The following is a 21,639-nucleotide window of genomic DNA, read 5'->3' as shown; positions in this document are numbered from 1 at the left end:
TAAACAGGAGTTAGTCACCTAACCTACTTTCCTTTTTCTAAATCCCACCATTTGCATCTTTAGGCACACAAATACCTTTCTAAATCTGGCCTTATGTTACTTTTGAAAATGGGGCTTAGGCTACTAAGTCACTTAGACAGTTGGAAAATTGTACCTAAAATATGTAAAAAGAGTGACTTCCACGAGGATTAAAATAATGCACCAAACACTTTCATTTTCTTTATTTTCAATCGATACTGTATGAATACAAAGTTTCTAGAAAGCTACAAAAATTCTACCACTTTATCAAGAAGGCATCAAAATGTGTCACGTTGCAAAGACATGAAAACACCTGCAGTAACCGACACAAAAATAGCATTTTTAGAGTGATGAAATAATTGCACTTAACTGTCATGGATATTAAAGTTATCACACATATGTACCGCAAAAGCTAGAATACATTTTTTTTTTTTTTACAAAGCACTTTATAAAAAAATTCTCTGCACACAAACCTATAATTTTCATATTACTATCATACTAAAGATAAAGTCACTTTAAAGCCAACACTTAAAACATTTTTAAACAAAAAAGGTACCAGTACCTACACACAGACAATAACAAATACAAGATTACTGTACTGCCAAGAGGTTTGACTGAAACTCCTTTTGAAAGCTTCTGTAAATATGATAAAAAAAACATTTGAGAACATTCACTTTTTTCAGAGCTTTCCCTCCCTGTCTAATCAAGAGGTACTTTATCATCAAAAGGCAGGTTCTACATCAAAAGTTACCAGCAGCAGTACAATATTAAAGTAACCACTGACCATATATGAATATGCTTAAGTCACAAACCCAGTTTATACACATTACACAAATAAACATAAAGTGAGAATTCCATTAAGTCATTTACAAATGTGAACAAATGCACATGGCAAAAAAACCAAAACTGTTTTACATAAAATGTACTGATATTGAAGAATTAAAGGCTATTCAGGTTTTTAATGTTATAAAATTCTTTTGTCTTTTTTTTTCAGGCACATATTGTATTTTTTGTCTGCAGTCATGAGCCTGAAGCAAAAGAGGCCCATAAAAAAACAAAAAATCCACACACACATTTTGTAAGGAGGTAACAGGGACACATCTTTTCTTTGTCAACTGAGTGCATTTAAGAGTTAATTTACACAGTAAAACTAATTACATGATTTCAGCAAGATTGACCTGAAAAGTTAGAGACCAAGATCTCCCAAGTGTTTTTTGTACTTTGAATTACCCAGCCTCAATCTTTTCAGGGGGTTTAAAAAAAATCTTATAATGAAAGATGGGGAAAAAATCATCCTGAGAAACTGGAATCTACTACCATGTATGTTGAATGACTGGATACTACATGTATTAATGTGGGTCATGTTAAATATTATATCAAACATTCCTGGGTCTGAGGGATCCAGTAAAACTAGATGGAAAGCAAGCATGTCTAGGAATTAGAATGGGAAAATAAATATAATTGGATCAGCTTGTCAAATGTTGTATCTGACATCAATTTGTCCGTTATTTGCATTTAATGTTAACACGCCCTTTTCATTCTTTCATTAAGATCTTATATAACAGGGAGTTTGCTGAATATGTAGCTATTGCCAAACTGAATGAATGGCTGTAGCTACAGTAGAACGGGAAAGTGGGGAAACAAGCGTAAGATGTGTAACTTCTTCAAAATAGTGGTACAGTACCTAAATAAATCATTTTGGATTCAAGTACGTAAAACTACATTTGTTGGTAGCAATTTTTTTAACTGCCAAAAATGGTACCAATATTCTTATTTGAAATTTTGAACACTGAGACAGTAAATAGGATTAGATTGACTTTGTAATAAACTGCTGTTCATCACAATCGTTATCAAATGTTTCTCCCAACAGTTATATTTAATAACTGTAAATACATGCTGTACTTTTGGGGCCAAATCCTCTTTACCTTATCTCAGCCCCACTGAGTTCAACAGAGCTAATTGTGTGAGGAAGGTAAATGGGATTTAGACCTTGGAGGAATAACAAAAATAGTATTTTAGAGACAGGGAACTTGAATGATCACAATATTTACCATATAGTATCACAATATTTATATATAAAAAGTTAATCTTAGTTTTCATCAAATATTTAAAAATCACATGAAAATCGTATTCACAACTATATATTCCATCTGCCAGCTTTTGGTTTGGCTGATATTTCTTTTTAATCCTGCTCTTCTTCCTGTCAATTTCACTTCTAGTGTACAGTATGGCCCCAATTCACAGAACGTGTCAAAAGCAGACACATTATTTAAAGGAGCTGTCTTTCCTGCACCGAGACAGTGTTTGGAAAAAAACCCAGAGTTTGGAATGGTGCTGCATGCAGTTTTCTAGACAGCACCTTCACCTAACAGTGCTCAAGCTTAACATTTTGATGCTAATAAGCACATGTCAAATTACATTTACTCTAATTAATATTTGTTCTGCACTTTCATCTCAAATTTTATGCATCTGACTTTCAGAACACTTGACTTTGTAAACAAAATAAGTGCAAAATTAGGATACAGAAGAAACCTTCACAGATACTGAAATATTACCAGAATAGAACAATAAAGTCACATTTATCCACTGTCTGAAATTCTGTATTTTGTATGGACGTCACACTACTCAGATGCAAGGCTGGATGAAGAGATGAAAAAGGTGAATCATTGACCATTTTTATATTATAAACAAATCAGTTGCTGGGTTGCAATGCTGCAAAATTATGTCAAACAGTTAAATGGCATGTAGATTATTTTCCAGCAAAATCACATTAGCATAAAGGATGCTCTTTTGTGAATGGAGGCCTGTAGTTTGACTTGTTCCAATAAACCAAAGGCATTATGGTGATCACTTAATATTTTTGGTCTCTCTACAAATTGTCGATATTATGGCAGCACTTTTCTAAGCTGGAATTTCAAACCAAAGGCACTTTCATGCTAGAGTGCAGAAGAATCACAAACAGTTAAGTATTTGGTCATGAAATTTAAAAAGGCAGCATTATTAGTACAATTCACTTTTCACAGAAAACTATGAAGTTGTAACCTTTCATTTTGGTATAGACATTGAATTGTGTAATAATGGGACTGACTTACACTGAAGGTTGGTTTAGACCAAGTAGTCAAAGAGCTTCTCTGTGAAGGGGGAAAATATTTTTTTTTAAAAACTGAACCAATTAAGAAAACAACATATAAAATTGATGTGAGGCTAAAGATACTTCTAATACAACACTAAGGCACTGCATATTGTAATGCTTTGGCAGCTCTGAATTAAAAAGTTCCTAGAAAAAGTAACAGTAACAAGATAAATTTTTCCAGCTTACAAAAGAGCTCACAGTTTACAGGCAGCCTTTTGGACTACACACTCCACGATAAACATTTTAAGGATTTAAGGCTTTTAAGAATGAACTTGTGCAGGGTTTAGATCATTTACATAAGTGTAAAGTAAAGACAATGCAAATCTTTTTCCTAACAAAATACCAATAAACATTGTGACTTTTTATACCCTATAGTTATGACATATGCAATGTGCCAGATTATATAAAAAATCTGTACCTGGTTTTGCAAACGGAATTCTATATTTTATACTCATCGAAGAATTTGTTATAAAGAAAATCCATCAAAACCACAATTCGAAAACCTAAATAAGAGACAACTTTAGGACAAAACAAAAGAAGTAATTTTTGACCTGTAACACCAAGTGCTTAGTATAAAGGGCTACCATTAGGCTGTTACAATGCAGTGCTTTTCTTGATGTGATTGTTAGTGTTATAAACGTATTAAGAGACCCTATGATGGACATCAAATTTTACGCTTCACAGAATATAAACAACTAAAAAGGTTCATCAGCTCTAATATCCTCAAGTGGATAATATGACAGCTAAACATCACAGCAATCACCTACCTTATAGTTAGACAGATCAGAGGTTTTATAGCCTAAGGAATTTCAACCCTCTCCCCCGCCACAGATGCTGGTCTCCTCTAATATAAATCGTAACAGTATTAAAGATTAACACAATGAAAGGTAAGCATATAACAACCAACAACTTGCTGCATATTACAAATACCAATTGCTCTTCTAGCCGTTATACTGACTGATAATATTCATCTATATTTATGCCGCAATAAATGTGTCATAAAAATTATGACTGTGACCAATATATTATACCTGGGGGGCAAAGTCAGGCATTTAAACAAACACAGGCACATGCCTGAAAACTGCAGCTGGGAGGGGAACTGTTGAATACATTTCTATGCCCTACTCATTGCTCTAAAATCTACTGAGCCCCGGATAAATGTGATTTTTGGATATTTTCAGCAGCCATGTATCTGATCTTGTAACATTTGTTTGATATGTCCTGTTAGGATTTGTGGTTTGCAAATGGACTGCACTGTTTTAGACTAGTTATTTCCCATTATAACCCATTTCTTGTCCCAATACTTTTAAAATTAATGTTGCATGGGACAGTGAAAAAGCAGTGGTTGAACATATGGCAGAGAAGAAGCTGAGTAATATTAAGGACAGGCTGTGCAAATACGAACCAGAGAACATAAGATATGTGTATCGCAGAAAACCGCTCACACCCATGTCCACATTTTTAATCCTTATTAGTATCAAAATCTCTTTGATTCACTCTATAACAGAATCTTCTCTCAACTAGCTACTTTTCAGTTTATTAATAAGAGGGATGAACACTGCACATCTGTGTATTCTGGATGTGAAAGGCGATCAAACCCTAAGTGGTATTAATATGTGTGTCCCTCATGTCCTCCCTACTAGTACGAAGTGCACCATGTCTTGTTTAAGACTGGAGACAGAACTGGGGTAATACATGTGCCGGAGAACCGTGAAGAGTGAGAAAAGGGAGAACATAACCCTTCCAATCTTTTTTGCCTGATGACAGTTGTGATTTTCTAGCATCCTTAGACATTAAAGCTGATGAGACTTTTACTGGCATACGTATTCTTCTCTCAACCACATTACTTTTTCTAGCTTGCAGTTTACAGATTATTTGCAATGCAGTAATAATATCAATTGTTTCCCCCTATGTTTGTTAATTTCGGTATTGCAAATTTTTCACTCAACAGAAAATATAGCTGTCCATATAAAATATAACTGCACACACAGGACTACATACAATGTAAGTCTAAATTTTCAGTATTTACCTACTTATTGCAAAATGAGCCATTATTTTTTCATTAAATAATCAAATTTCCATATTAGTACAACACAACTTTATATTTTTAAAAATACACTAGATATGTTAAGTATAAGGGATGATGTTTCTTTCTCTGCAATACCTATTTGAAAATTGAATAGATTAGAAGATTAGTTTTAACATCGAGAAAAAAATACAAAATTTGCCTAATTTTAGGACCTGTCTGTTTCTATCAGGCATTTCTTAAGGCTATATTTATCATTTGGTTTCAAACAGAAAAAAGGTTTCATTTTAAAAAATAATTTAGTGAATTACATTCGTCCACATCTTCCACTCTAATTAGTTACAAAGATAATTCTATAAAGAATATTAACTTTGTGTACTAATTTACAGTTATAGTTAAAGATTCATTTCAATTTCACTTGCATCGTAAAAATAAGTATTTTATTTTGCGGAAAAAACCAAAACCCTAAATAAATTCTTATAAATGATGTAAGTTTTCCCCATGGCAAATGCTCTGTCTTACATTTTTCTATCACAATTAAAAATAAGCCTCCACAGACAGAGGCATTAGGTTCTTAAATACAGTCTTCCCAAAGAACTGTGGTTTACAAATTTGAAGAACACTTAGTTTTAGAAAGAATTTTTTACAACTGTACCAGAATTTCACAGCTACATTTATAAATGAACACATTAAAAATGACTTCACTAAAACAGGATTTAGAAAAATGTGGGTGAAAGCTGGGCCAGAGGCACTGCCACTTAGTGTTGAGGTTTACAGTCTGCGTTTTTGATAAAGAAGTGTAATGAAGTGTATATATAAATAACTGCTTAGTCCTTTACAAGCCTGTAGATGTGATGTTGTGCTCCATGTTCACTGTTCGAAACTTCAAATACACAAGCCATGCAGAGTAGGGTTTCTTGTGTATCCCTGTTTGTTACAACCTAGTGGGGAAGGGCAAAAAGATAGTAATGTTACAACTTGAAAAAATGGATTTGCACCAAAAGGTATACTAGGCATGGAAAGAGAAGAAAATATAATGGTAACTTAGTGCTTCTCAAATTTTAGAGAGCTGAATTCCACTTCAGTAAAATTAAATTGACTGTACTCCCTCCAATCTCAGGATGTGTTGTTAAAAGCCTGCCCGTATTTTAGGTCTTCATACTATGCTACATCCTCTCCTTTCTTACATGCTTTGATGAACAGTGAAATAGTTAACAAATGTTGACCTGTAAAGTATCACCACTGGCAACTGAGTAATAGCACCCACTGAAATGGCCTGGACACTATACATCACAGAGCTAGTGTTTCAGGTACTCTACAAACTAAGGCAAACATCACTGTATGGTTTATACCATCCCATTTTGAGGGTTTTATTTGCAATCATAACAGCTAGAGACTTACTTAAAAAGATATGGAAAAAAGTAAGCTGAGACTTTGGAAAACTGAGAGGTCTGCTTATGTTTTCACCCCAGCTAGTCTTTTGTGTCCTCCCACAGGAACGAGACTCCACTTTTGGGAAACTGTTCCAGCCTTATGTCTTGAGACTAGACTCTACTGCTCTAACTCAGGCTGAATAAAACCTAACTCCTTGAACAGTTCTACCAAAGTCAATAGGACCACTTGTCCTTGTGTGAGTAAGGGTTCCAGAGTCTAGTCCTTAATTTCTAAGTTAAATGAGCCATGCCAAAACGGAACATATTTTAAACTCAGCTAGTTAGGAATAGCGAATGCTTACCAACAAAATTGTAAAATTTTCCAATACACTGTTCATCATATATTTCTCTGGTAAATGCTTGAGCTTGTGTATGAAGTTGATCATATATTCACACATTGGAGAGCGGTTTATTCTGTACACAAACCGGCCATTCTCAAACCTTGCATATTCCGTCTAAATAGAAAATGAAAAACATTTTAAGAATATTTATAAACAAACATATTTCTACAGTGATCAATAGAGGGAATGCAAAATGTTGGGTGTGTTCTCTTCGTTAGTTTGGAAACAACAAGAGGTAGAAAGTGGAGTTGCTGATCTGAAATGCTAGTCTTATCACACACGTCTCCTTCCATAGCCTAATTTAGGAAATTATATATTGGGTATGTAATCTTGGTTTATTTCCAAGATTATAATTTAAAAACACAGTGGATGAGGAATGAATAAACTAGCTCTCAAGTGAGTACAAATACATTGAGAAAAAGACTTCATATCAAACTTGATCTTCAATGATTTTAAAGCAGTTTAAAGACGATTGGATAGAAAGGAAGCAAGAGGGAGTCATTTTATCCATATCTTGATATCGTATTTTAATTACTATGTGACTCACTAAGCATTTGTCTGCATCAGAGGAAGAGTCAACTGTGAGGGAAGAGAGAGAATAGTATCTGGATCAATAGATTCCACTGATATAAGAGGGGATGGGTCTGTGATTCAGTACCTTCCTGCCCTCCACCCCCCAACTACCTGATAAACGGTTCTCAGTGGCTAGCTGGATCTCTTGGGTTGCTGACTTCAGCCAGGATTGGGATAATGGAGTTGATGCCAGAAGTTGTTGTTCTTTGGTGGTCACCATTTATGGAGACTAAAACAGCAAAAGTAGGGCCTGGACTGCAACCACTATCTCTATAAATGCTTAAGTTACAGTTGTAGAAGCCACTGTGCAACAACTGCAATTTAGTTAACAAATACACGGGAGGCATGCGCCACATTAAATACAAGATACAGCATTGTAACATCACAATACCTAACCAACTAAATTATACAGTGCTCTGCCTTAAAAAAGAAAAGCAGTCGTAGTACCACAAAGAAAAAACAATGTTGTAAACTTATTTTTCATTCAAAGGTCACTGGTGTCTGCAGAAAATGTGCATTTCACTAAGTTAAATTAAGATGGGCAAGGAAGAAACCCAAAACACTGAACATTTAAAACACTCAGAAATCTAGACAGTGGGAATTGCTTGCCATCTGAGTTGGGTTCCAAAGAGGCTACAGGTCTGGCCAAGTGCTGGTCTGAATCGTCATGAAAGTGATGCATGCATTCAGGTGAAAATAGGAGCAAACTTATTTCTGCTTCAGCACTCTTTTGCTGGGGAGATGTAGGACTCAGAACTGGCATCAGTTCCAGGCTCCCCAGCTGAAGGTACATTGCTGTGATGACAGTGGTTGCCAGAGGAAGGATGGGAGAGGTACTCTAAGTCAATAAGTCAACCGGGATTTTACTTTCACTAGTGTCACCATAAGCACAGTAATTCAAACTAACCTAAGCAGGAAGGAAAACATTCCTTCGGGAAGATTAGAGAAAGGGAGGAATGTGAGATAAGAGGACTAAGTAAAATAAACCAGAGAATCATTTTCCCTTTTTTCCTGCCATTACATTGGCAGAAATGTATAATATAAGTCAGCAGAGTAATTCCAACCAGCAGTGTATCCTACCTCTACTTTTTCTACTACTTGCTTTCCAAATGAGCAGACTTTGGTGGAACAGGTGATTGTCATGTTTTCTGAGCTCTCATATTGGCTAGTTACGCCATAAAATGCTCCTGTATCATCTTGAATGTTGCAGTTTAAGTCAGCCTGTGGGGAAAAGTAAGAGATGTTGAATATTATTAACTTTAACCAGCAAGACAATTGCACACCTATCATTAAAAGAACCATTATTTCTTCTAACTATAGGACAACTAATTCTGCCGTGTATACAGACGATGAATTAACTGAAGTGAATAGGAATGGCATATATCATGACCTATGGGCCTCAAACCTGGGCCTACAAGGTTTATAGGAACAGCCACATGCCAACCCTCCACCTGGCAGCCTGCTGGCAGTAGCTTACCTGAGCCCCTATATAAAGACCTGCCCCTTAAGTCTGATTGCTGGATTCCCAGAGCATCTGATTGGCCCACTAGCCCTTCCGAAGCCAGCAACTGAAACAGGAAGCTGTGTGAACAACTGGGCTTTAGCCTGCTCTGGACTGTGTGCCTTGTGCTTCCTACTATCCACTCCTGCTTCCCCAGCTTGATCTCCTGGCATCCTGACTCAGTTTGATTTTTGGCATCTGACTTGTGGTTCCTGATCTCTGGTTTGTCTCCTGCTTCTGATTTTCCAGCATCCTGACCCAGCTACTCTTGACTCCTGTCTTGTGACAGTGGATTCTGGCTCTGACTACTAGGTTTGGCTGTCCACGACTCAGCCATGGCAGGTTGTTTGGACCACAGTAACCCTGCAGGATCGAGCCTGGTGCAAGAAGGACGGACCCAGCAGCACATCCACAGCCATCAGAAGCATTAGACTTGCCCAGATGGACCTCTTGCCTCTAAGTGCATGATCAAGCACTGCAAGCCCAAGTTGGACAGTTGACCTTAGACAACCAGCAGCTGCAGGAGCAAGTGAGGTAGCTCAGCGCTGAGAATACTGGCCTGCGAACACACACTCCATCACCTTGCCCGAACAGGGGCCTGTGATACCCTTGCTCATATAGATTGACAGGAAATGCTGGTGGTTTCAGGGTTTCATGAACCAATGCCACTGTCTGTTTCTGAGGCTCCAAATCTATTCCTCTGACCTGGCCAAGGTGGTGTTGGTAATCAACCTGCTGACAGGGGACATGTTAGACTAGGCATCCCCTATGCTAGAAGGCCATAGCTCAGTGCTGTTGAACTGGGAAACCTTTCTCCAACTGATGTCAATTGTCTTCAATTACCTGCACTGAGCCTGAATGGCCAAGGCCACCCTGAGGGGACTCCAGTGGGGCAAGACACAGTGGTCCCCTATGCAGTGGACTTCCACCACCTTGCAGCGGATACAGAGTGGAACGAAGCAGCACAGTTGTACCAGTTCCAGAGGGGCTTGCAGGAAGAAATCAAAGATGAACTGGCCTGCATAGAAATGCCTAAGGGCCTATCGGGCCTTACCATCCACATAGTATAATCGGCTGTCAGAACAAAGGGAGGAGAAAAGAGGTTCCTTGCAGGCCCTTTAACCACGTACCATGACCTTAGCTTCTGTATTGCCCCTCAAACTCATGAATGCAGATCTGGCTCATTAGCGACTCACACCTGAAGAAAAGGGATGGCACTGTCAGTACCCCCTGTGCTTCTACTGCAGTGAACCTGGCAAACATATGAATGCCGAGTAGCTCAGGGAAACAAGCCAGCCCGACACAGTGGAGGGAACCGACCTGAGCCTTGAAAGAAGAGAACTTCCACATACCCTCATTCTCACTGAGATGCACCCTGAGCCCCATTCAGGGGATTCTCATTTGCAGGTGCCTATCCAGTTGCACATCTCAGAGGACAGGTAACAGATTCCTATCCAATAGGTTCTCTTTGATTTGGGAACAGCAGACAAATGACAGTTACTAACCTTCTGTAACTTGTTCTTTGAGATGTGTTGCTCATGTCTGTTCCAAATAGGTGTGTGTGCACTGTGTTCACAGTTGTCAGAAGGTTTTCCCCCAGTGGTATCCATAGGGTCGGCTTTGGAGCCCCCTGGAGTCATGGTGTCCTATACAGGGCTCTGCCAATCGGCCACCTCTTCAGTTCCTTCTTGCCGGCAGACTCTGACAGAGGGGTAGGTGGGTGGATCTTGAAATGGACATGAGCAACACATCTCGAAGAACAACAGTTACAGAAGATTGGTAATTGTCTTTTCTTCTTTGAGTGCTTGCTCATGATGGGAGTCGCCTACTTGGAACCAAAGCAAATCCATAAGGGTCGGAGTTGAATGGACTACAGATTGGAGCACTGTCCTACCAACTGCCGCATCATCTCTGGTTTGATGGGTAAAGGTGTAATGTGTCGCGAAGGTGTGGATGGATGACCACATTGCAGCCCTACATATGTTCTGAATCAGGACCTGAGCTCAAAATGCTGTTGAAGATGTCTGGGCCCTTGTGGAGTGGGTTGTCAGTGCTGTCCCTGGTACATTCTTTAGGTCATAATAGGGCTTGATACATGACGTGATCCATGACGAGATTTTTTGAGATGAGACCGGAAGACCATTCATCCTATCTGCTACTGCTACAAACAGTTGAGACGTTTGTTGTTTCGATATAGAATGCCAATGCCCTCCTAACATCCAGTGAATAAAGCTTTTGCTTATGGCTGTTGGCATGCGGTTTGGGGTAAAATATTGGGAGGACTATGTCCTGGTTCGAAAGTAACTGTGACACTACCTTTGGAAGGAAGGCTGGGTGAGGGTGAAAGTGGACCTTATCCTCAAAGAAGGCTGTATAAGGAGGCTCAGACATAAGGGCCTTAAATTCTGAAACTCTTCTGGCCAAAGTGATGGCCACTAGGAAGGCTACCTTCCATGATAGGTATAGGAGCGAGCATGTTGCTAATGGCTCAAATGGAGGCTTCATCAAAACTGATAGTACCAGGTTAAGATCCCATCGGGGAACCGGCTGACATGTTTGAGGAAATAGCATGTCAAGATTCATACAGAAGCAACTTACTGTATGATTTGCAAAGCCCGATTGGCCTGCTATCCAAGGATGAAAGGCTGCAATTGCAGCCAAATGTACCTTAATTGCTGACACTGACAGCCCCTGATGCTTGAGGTGTAGCAGATAGTCCAAGATAAGAGGTTTGGATGACAGTTGAAGCGCCTTTCTGCATGGACAAGATGGAGAATCTCTTCCATTTGGCCAGGTAGGTAGCCCTAGTGGAGGGTTTTCTACTACCCAGGAGGATCTCCCTGACCTGCTCTGAACATTCCATCTCCTTTGGGTTCAACCATGGAGCAAAGGTGGCCATGATCCTGAGTGATTACGTCTGGTACTAGCAGAAGACTGACAGGAGTTTCCACCGAGAGCTCGAGAAGTGTGGTGTACCAGTGCTGGCATGGCCAAACTGGGGCTACCAAGATTATTGCAGAGCCTTCTCTCCTGAGCTTTAGAAAGACCTTGTGAACCAGAGGTATCGGAGGGAATGTGTAGAACAGGTGCCCTGTCCATGGAATGAGGAATGTGTCTGCAATTGACCCCTATGGTTTTGAAATGAGCAGAACTGTGTGCATTTCCTGTTGGATTTTGTTGCAAATCAGTCTATGTGGGGAACCCGCACCTCTGGAAGATATCATTTGCCACATCTGGATGCAGGGACCATTTGTGGGTGGAAATTAACCTGCTGAGGTAGTCTGCCAGCACATTCTGAGACCCCGATAGGTAGGACACTTCTAGATGGATTGTGTGAGCTATACAGAAGTGCCACAGGTCGAGCGCTTTCTTGCACAGGGGAGAGGAGCGAACTCCACCCTGTCTACTGATGTAGAAAATCACTGTTGTGTTGTCTGTTCTTATCAAAATGCATTTGCCCTCCAGATGGGTACTGAAGGCTTGACAGGTGAGGCATATCTCCCTTAGCTCTCTCACGCTGATGTGGGTCGAGATATCTTCCTGAGACCAAAGCCCCGGAGTCTTGAGGCATCCTAGATAGGCCCCCCCATCTGCGTCCGAAGCGTCAGTTACTAAGGTTAAGGTGGGAGATGGGGGAGTGAAGGGAAGGTCAGTAGACTTGAGGCCAGCCATGTCTGCAGAGGCCTGAGATGCAATCTGGCATTTTGGACTACATAAGAGCATGCCGCCAGATGGCCCAACAGTTTCAGGCAGTTTATGGCTGTGGTCATGGGGTGTCATTTCCATTCCTCTATCATATGGCCATAGCATATGGCTTGGAATCATGAGTCTGGAAGGTAGGCTTTGGCCTAGTTCGAGTCTATGACTGCCCCTATGAATTCTATCCTTTAGGTAGGAGTGAGGATTGACTTCTGCACATTGATCTGGAGGCCTAACCTGTCAAACGTTGATCTTATTGATTTTATGTCTGCTTCCACCTGTTGCCTGGAATGACCCCTGCCAATTGTCTAGGTATGGGTAAACCTGTATCTTCGGCTCTCAGAAACGCAGCCACAACTGTCATGTACTTCGTGAACACTCTGGGAGCTGGTGAGAGACTGATCAGAAGACAGTCTGTAGTGTGACCGGTTGACTATGAAGTGGAGGAACCTTCTTCTGTGTCTTGGGGTAATTGACACATGGAAGTATGCTTCCTTCAGGAAGAGGGCGGCATACCAATCCCCTGGATCCAGGGAGGTAATAATCAATGCCAAGGAGACCATGCGGAACGTCAACTTTTTCATGTACCTGTTGAGGTTTTGCAAGTCTAGAAGGGTCTGAGACCGCCTTGGCTTTTGGGATTAGGAGGTATCGGGAATAGAATTCCTTTCCCCTTAGCTTCCAAGAAACTTCTTCCACTGCTCCTGACTTTAGAAGTTCTTGTACTTCTTGAATCAGAAGTTGCTCACGAGAAGGGGTCCCTGACGAGGGATGAGGAGGGTGGGTGTTGTGAGGGTGGGAGAGATCTGAATTGGATAGATTATGTCAGCTCTACTGAGCATAATACCCAGTGGTCTGACGTAATTTGAGCCCACGCACAGTAGAAGTGGGATAAGTGGTTCGAAAACAAGAGATGTAGAAGATACAGAATTTGGGTTGGTACGTCATCCTTGGGCGCACCCTCAAAAGTTATGTGCTGCCTCAAAAGTCTCCAAAGTGGAATTGTAAGTCCTCCTCCTCAAACTCCCTGGAAGTGGAGTTCGTAGGCACCAGACTTGACATACCCCTCTCAGAGACCAGAGTCGGTGGCACTGTGGCAGCGGAGCCTAAATGGTCAAGCATGGATCACACTACATTTGCACTCTTATGCCCTTATGGTTTGGACATTGGCGAGAGTCCCCTGTCTGTTTTCTTCTGCCTCTTCTTTAGAACAAGGGTGTGCTCTTAAAGCGCCCCTTAGTGCCGGTGGACTATGGCAGTGCTGAGGGCCTCTTGAACCAGAGTCCTTCCCTGGCACTGGATCTTGCACAAATGCCCGTGCAATATGGATCCAGGTCGACGTGCTGGGCACCGGATCTGACGGACTTGGAGTTGGTTGGATGGCTGCCTCCCTAAGAATACACTTTAACCTCTGGCTCCTCTCCTTTTTAGTCCAGGGATGAAAGTCTCTGCAAATCTTGCAGTGGTCCCTCTGGTGGGTCTCTCTGAGGCACTTAAGACAGGTAGAGTGTGGGTCATTTCCGGGCATGGGCTTCTTGCAAGCCTCACATGGTTTGAATCCAGGGCACCTAGTCATGCCCTGGCTCCTGGAGAAGGGGTGGAAAAGGATGATCCCTTAAGGGGATCTATCTACTACATCTACTCTAATCTAATTTTAAAAGAATACTAAATGCTTAATAGGCCTCAAGCTGTCCTCTGCCTACTATCCTCAGTCAAATGGTCCAACAGAAAGAATCAACTAGATCCTCGAATACTTATGAAGCTACCATCAACCATCACTAGGATAACTGGTCTTCACTATTATGGTATGCACAATTCTTGTGCAATGATGTGGATCATGCACAGCCTACAGCCTCTTTATCAACCAAGGTACCATCCCTGTTTTCACCCACAACTACCCAGATCCTCCCCCAATCCTTCTGCCTCAGACCTAGTACAACACATCCATCACACCCAAAAAGAGGCAAAGGGACACCTTAAAAAGGCAAAGGAAAACTCCGAAAGGTATGTGGACAAATGTAATCAACAAGGCCCCACCTGCTCTGCAGGACAAAAGGTACAGCTTTCAACAGAACACCTCTACATGGACAGACTGACTCGAAAATTAGACAATTGGTTCCTTGGCCCATACTGGATTTGGCAACAAATCAACCCAGTCCAGCTCCCTTGACCCCTTCGAGTTAACCCCATAGTCCATGTCTCACTTCTAAAACCATACATCAGGAACACAGTTCCCCATAAAGCCCATCACCCACCCTACCAGTGCATGTACAAGGCCAGGAGAAATACGCTGTACACAAAGTCCTCAACTGTAAGATGAATCAAGGCAAATTATGGCACCTGCTTGATTGTGAAAGTTATGGCGTGGCAGAACGCATTTGGGAGCCAGCTGCAAACATTCACATTCCCGTCCTGGTTTGGGCCTTCCACAGAAGCCAGCCTGAGAGGGCAACGCTGTGGAAGGTGGCAATGTCATGACTCAAGGGTCTCAAATGCGGGCCAGCGAGGTTCATGACAGCAGCCACACTATGACCCTCCACCTTGTGGCCCTGATAGCAATAGCTTACCTGAGACCCATGAAGCCCAGCCGCAGAGTGAGGCTCTGCCCCTGTGGTCTGATTGGCGAAGTCCCAGAGTAGCTGATTGGCCCACTGGCCCTACTTAAGCCTGCAGCAGAAACAGGAAGCTGTCTGAACAGCTGGCCTCACCCTGCTTGCCTTTGTGCTTCCTGCTCCTTTGACTTCATTGGCTGGCATTCCAACCCAGCTTGAGTCCTGGCATCTGATTTATGGTTCCTGACCTCCAGTTGTCTCCTGACTCTGACCCCCTGGTCTCCTGACACAGCCTGAACCTGGTTCCTGACGTCTTGTTCTCATCTCCAGTTTGTTTCCTGCCTCTGACCTCCTGGTGGCCTTACCCAGCCGACTCTTGACTCCTGTCTCATGACTGAGGATTCTGGCTCTGACTACTTGGGCTGACCAGCCACAATAGCATGCAAGTACTAAGGGCAGAGGCTGGCCCAATGTGCTTACTGCTGTGACAAAAAGGGATAGAGCCACCTTTGCCTCCTCATGAATGCTGCACTAAATTGAGCACGTCTGCACTGGAGGATCAGGTCCATTAGATTTCTTTTTTTCTTTCTTAAAGCAATGACACCATCACCACAAGGGAGACTTTTGAGGTGAGAGAAAAGAAGGGCTAACACAGAGAGAGGGGTCCATCACTGACAAGGGTAAGTAACATGACCTTAATTCAGCAAGGTACTTAAACCCCCTTGACTTAGACGGGACTACTCCTTTGCTTAAAGTTAGGCACATGCTTAAAGTGCCCTACTGAAGTACAGCCTACTGGAAGAAAACTATTTTTACAAAGAATTATATTTCTTTAGCTATTTCTACACAGAGTGAATATCTATTACCAAACTATCTAAGCACAGACTGAGGCTTCCAGGGCTCAAGAGAAAAGATGATTCTGTTTACCTCACTGTTACCCTTTAGGGATGTAAAAGTGTAACCATTTAAACGGTAATCAGCTGTTTAAACGTTTTGAACACCTGATTACCGTTTAAACTGGGGTGGGGGAGGGGAACGACAGCTGGGCTGGCACCCTGTGGAGCCCAGCGTCAGGATAGTCGCAGCTGGGTTCAGCTCCCCATAAGTGGGGGAGGCACAGAGCCCAGCACTGGTGTGGGGTAGCCACAGCTGGTCTGGCTCCCTGCCAGCGAGAGCAGCAGGGAAGCTCTCACTGGCGGGGAGTCATGGAGCCCAGCACAGGAGGGGAGTCCACCACAGGGGGAGGAGGAGGGCTGGGAGTTAGGCAGCTCTCATTTGGCAGTGAGAAGCCAAGCCCAGCATGTCCCATCACCCCACCCCCAGCATTTAAACGTTCTATTTTTTGAATGTTTAAACGGATTTTTAATTAAACTGATTTTTACATCCCTCCTACCTTTTCTTTACTTAAAGCCAAATCCTAGTCCGTGCACACAGCAAGAGTAAATATAATAGAAAGGGGATCATGGGTCAGAGGGTGAGTTTTCCCTCCCAAGGATTGGAGCAGCAGTGAAGCCGTTTTGCCACTGTCCACCTCGTAATCTGGGAGCCACTCTTTAAGGCCCTTGTTTTAAACAGCTCTAAAAAAGGACTGATTCAGGGACTGAACTCATTCATGGAAGTCCCCACAGCTAAATTTGTTAGTTCTAGCATCAACTCTGGCAACTGCCACATATTCTGTGCCCATAGGGAGTGGGCAGAATTTGCCCCATTATGTATGAAGTTGTTTGCTAAACCTCTCATAATAATAATAATTTCCAGGTGTCTTTCTGATGTATGACAACATATCTCTGGCCAACCATTGTAAAAGATTGCCCAAGAATCAGCTGAATCTTTGGTGGGAGTTTCAGCAGGCAGATGTACTTCTGAAGTCATTTGTGTCCATTATTTAAACTAGGCAGCAACTTTTTACATTCTACTTAGCAGCTACATTCTATTTCTGTGGAACCACCATTTGCAGGTAATATGCTGATAATAGCACATAATAAGGTAATTAGTAATAGGGAGAAGAAAGAGGAGGTCTGATATTATTGCAGGCTTGCTTTGGTAAATTAATCAGTGGAGAAGGCACTTGAGAGTCACATACACAAGAGTAACACAAACAGTCCTATGGTAGTCATGTACTAACAGAAGGGAATTCTATCTTTATTCCTCCTTGTTTTTTAAACATTTTTTATTAGTTCTCTGGTTAATGTTAATACAGTGTTCACTGTGATTGGTAATAAATTGTTCTGAGCTCAACCATCCTGCCTGGTTTGCTGCCATCCTAGCTGGTTTGCAATTACATTTGAACATGAAGAATAGTGACATAGTCATTCAACCATGCCACAGCTGCTCTACTGGAATATTTTAAGAATAGGCATTTCTTATAAAACAGTTATCTCATGGCGGATGATAGGAATAATCTCTCAAAACTAGTTATTTCTATTGCCCACACAGTTACAGTTTTATCATCAGATCATTTCCTTTTTTGCTTCACTTATGTCTAAGATAAATAAGAAGTCATTTCTAAAATGCTCCTCACTTGTTCATATCGTCAAAAAGGTCAATCGCATAGGCCTCACTTTTCAAGCCTAAATAACAAGTCTAGAGACACAGAAATAAGGCAGAGTAATTTAGTATCTGCTGCAGTTTGGTCTTAAAACCAGCACTTTTGATCATCATACTTATACAATGACCTTCTGCTTAAAGTGTAAAAGCTGCACCTTCTGGATTATAAATGATAAGATCAGGGAACTAAAAATTTAACTGCACACATTTTCAAACTATTATTTTTAGGTCCTATATAAAAAGGACACCTATGAATTTCACTTTTGAAATGTTCTTTTATCACGAACTGTAAACCTCTGAACAAGTCTTAGGAGATGGAACTGTTCAGCTTATAGGCAATTGTACAGCAACGCACGTACAATATAATAGATTCACTCAAAACTCTTTGTATATCAACAATATCAAGTGTTGACATGATGCATCACAGCATGTACTGAAACAGAACTGGCTTCAAACAAAAAAACAAAAACTTGACATGGATCACTGCTCTAGGTCTCTATAGCAAGAAGGGGATAGGTTTCTTGTGTAATAATGGGTCTGGCTAAGCAAAAAGCAGCATTGGCAACAACTGCAGAGACGACTAAATTCTCCCCGCTGAACAGAAGGAAAAATGCACTTATTAGTAACATAGTGGGATTTGGGCAGAGGACAGCATAATGTACACAAACATTCAGTAGTTAAAATTAAATATATAGTGATTTATTAACAACTTATAGGTTTTAACTACTACTGACTGCAGTGAAGTGTCATTCATATGATCACATTATATCTCCCCCTCTTTCTTTCCGAACAGTGATCAAAGGGCAGAGATTCCAAATTGTGAAGCAATTTTTTCCAATGGTAGCATCTGGATCCTTGGCACATAGTTATATTGCAGTTTTGGAATTGCTTCCTGGTCTGCCACATGGTGAGGCTGTGATGGACAGGCCAAGCTGGTCCATTCTCTCAGCTGCTCTTCCTTGTTGACTCATTATTGATTCTGAGGTACTAATGCCCTTGTATCAATTTGTGAAGAAGTCCTGCAAAAGCACCACATGAGACCGCTGTGCAGAGAGGGTCCAGATTTCTAAATTAAAGGGGGGAGGGAAAAGGAGGCGAACGGCTGCTTTCTTCCATTTCTAATTTGTTTAGAATACATTTGCATGCTGGTTGTAGACTCATCCACATCACAGATTACATTTGTGAACTGCAAATCATTTGCCAATCAGAAGTGGTGAGTGGGGGATTACAAGCATCATTGTTTTTCAATAAAAATCATATTTAAAAAAAGAAAAAAAAAATAGAAGCAACAACTTTTTTTGTGAATGAAGAACACAAAGAATTTCTGTCTTCAGAAAGTCTCCTGCAAGCACATGGGGAGAAACTGGGGGGAGAGGGGAGGAGGAGGAGGAGGGGGTCTGGGGTGGGAGGAGATCATGTGGACAAAGGCATTTTTGAACACTGACTACATGGGTAAATTGTTTGTTACAACATATTGCAAAGAGAAGCAGAATTATTTTTCACGCCACAGCTGTTTTAAATAAGAATAGGAATAAACTCGACCATCCTACTCATGTTACTTACCACTAATTATGGCATATATTTACATCTATAAAACAGTCTCTCTTTTTTTTTTTTTTTTTTTTTTTTGGGGGGGGGGGGGGAGGGGGACACGACATAATTTAATGTCCCTTTATTGTGCAGATTCCTTTATTTCCATTCCACATTTGAATTTCAAAAATGTTTAGGACTTCAAAACATCTTTAAAAGCTTGCCCTAATTATAATATGTATTACTTTCTAATAACTGCTTGTTTGCATTGCAGATTCCTGCAAATGGAGGCATTCATTAAAAAAAATCAATTAATATCACCCAGACATCTTCAGATGAGTTTTATTCTCTATTTCATAGAGTTGCACTGACATATGACAAGGCTTTCATCAGTTTGAAGCATAAGGTAAACTACTGTAAGCATTTAAAATTAAGCTAGTTCATGTAGCACAGTAAGAAAGCAAAAAAGCCAGACATTAATGTATAATGATTGTTCTCTTCTACTATGCAACTAGACAGAGACCAGCCTTTCACTCATTTTAGATATATTTACCCTTATGGGCTGTTCTTGTTCCTGAAGAATTTAATGGTCAAACTCAACACTGCTTTCCTTGGGAGCAGGATCTGACCCATAATGTAAAACCAAATTACTATTATTTTTACTGCAGTAGCACCTAAGCACCCAACAAGGATCAGGACCCCATTATACAGGCACGAGGCACTATGTAAAGTAGTAACACAAAAAGAAAATCCTTGCCCCCAAAAACTCACAATCCCCTTCACCACATGATGCACATGCTTCTTACATCACCTTTAATAGCTTTCACCTTTTAGCCCCACCCTTCCTTTCAGATCTAATAACTTGATGGAGACACGCACAGAGAAAGGAAAGATGGTCAGCATGACGGGCCAGACAGATCAGTCTAGTGGTAGCATTTGTAACAGGTGTAAGCTGGAGCCATCAAAGCCAAAAAGGAGTAGATTACATTATTCAAGATGCAAGACAAGGGCCTGGGTTAGTGCTTTCATAGCCTGAACGGACAGAATGGCATGGATATTTGAGACGTTACAAAGGAAGAGGCAGCAAGATTTAGACACAGGTATGAAGGAGGCCAAAAACCACACCATCCAGATTATTCACTAAAATTGGGGCTGAGGGCTTGTTTACTGTTGGTATCATATTGTATATGTCAGACTAGATGTAATTCAGATGAAGTAACAAGTCCCTGCAGAGCAATACAGCAATTTGCTTTGTAGTTGACACCTGCTATGCTTTGCAAAGCCAAACTCTATGATTGCCAAGTGTCTTTTATAGAAGATTTCTCCCTTCACTCGTTTTTTTTTAATTTTTAACAAGTCTTATATCTGCCACAGAGAAAAATGATAGTAAACCAGTCTACTGTAAAACCCAAAACCTAACTGGAGGGGGAAGATAAAGGGAACATTCCAACTTGTCTCCATGGCTAAACCACTTGTCTGTGTCTTGGTCATCGATCAACTTGATCACTCCTCTCTAGTCTCCATGTCTTGTACCTCACTGCCTTCCACGTTATTCAAAATACCGTAGCTACCATAAAATACTCTTCCTCGCCCGCTGCTTGGAGCACGTCACCATCTCGTTGAATCCCTCCACTGGCTTCCCTTCACCTCCCACAGCAAGTTCAAGTGTCTCAGCCTCACCTTCTCAGGTGCACATACCACCACCACACCTGGCTGTGTATCTGCCCTAATTTCCTTCTACTTCCTCCCTCTTTCTTTTTGCCAATGGCCCCTGGTCTTCTTTGCCTTTACTCCTCCCCAGGCTTTCTTCCATACTGCCCATTCAAATTCCTCTTTTAATTACATTAATTCCACCCAAGCCTAAAAATAGCAGTGTCAGTGTTATTATGCACTTGATAATGCACTTGATAATTTAAAGTAGTGCAGTACTGATAACCTTCCTCTAGGTATCCAGAGTTGTATCTGTATTGTCTTGTTGGTCTGTTTTGATTATATACTTTCAATGGGCAAAAAACTAGGTATTTCTCCATAAGCATTTTGTACAGGGCTGAGCACTCGGTGCTTAAATTGTAAGGATCAGGAGAGGGTGGGAGAAAAAGAAATGATGGAAGGAGTGCAACTGCTAAGAAAGAGAGAGGGAGAGAATGCTAAGAATAAACAGAACTACGTTGCATTAAGGGTACCTGTGAAAAGTTGTATTTCTTAAAATAAATAAAAATGGCTGATATTGACTCATAAGCGTATATGTATGTCTCTCTGAGTGTAAATACCTGCGTGTGTGTGTGT

The 21,639-nt window shown here is 41.0% G+C and overlaps 1 protein-coding gene across 4 annotated transcripts in view; it reads right to left on the bottom strand.

The window, feature by feature from the left end:
* Window positions 1–206: 206 nt before the first annotated feature.
* TEAD1 (TEA domain transcription factor 1) overlaps window positions 207–21,639 on the bottom strand; it is a 211,909-nt gene continuing 190,476 nt past the window's right edge. For all 4 annotated transcript variants that reach the window (XM_067532114.1, XM_067532115.1, XM_067532116.1 and 1 more), the window contains 3 exons: window positions 8,605–8,745; window positions 6,913–7,065; window positions 207–6,118 (listed from right to left, as the gene is read on the bottom strand). In XM_067532114.1, the coding sequence (XP_067388215.1) occupies window positions 6,005–6,118; window positions 6,913–7,065; window positions 8,605–8,745 (408 nt within the window). In that variant the 3' untranslated portion in view covers window positions 207–6,004. The remainder of the gene's footprint in view (window positions 6,119–6,912; window positions 7,066–8,604; window positions 8,746–21,639) is intronic.

This window comes from Emydura macquarii, unplaced genomic scaffold (assembly GCF_026122565.2).
Source record: "Emydura macquarii macquarii isolate MOO-44397 ecotype Brisbane River unplaced genomic scaffold, CSIRO-AGI_Emac_v2 contig_3240, whole genome shotgun sequence".
In the NCBI taxonomy this organism is placed as follows: Eukaryota; Metazoa; Chordata; order Testudines; family Chelidae; genus Emydura; species Emydura macquarii.
The sequence above is the reverse complement of the archived record's forward strand: the minus strand, read 5'-3'. Positions and strand labels throughout refer to the sequence as shown.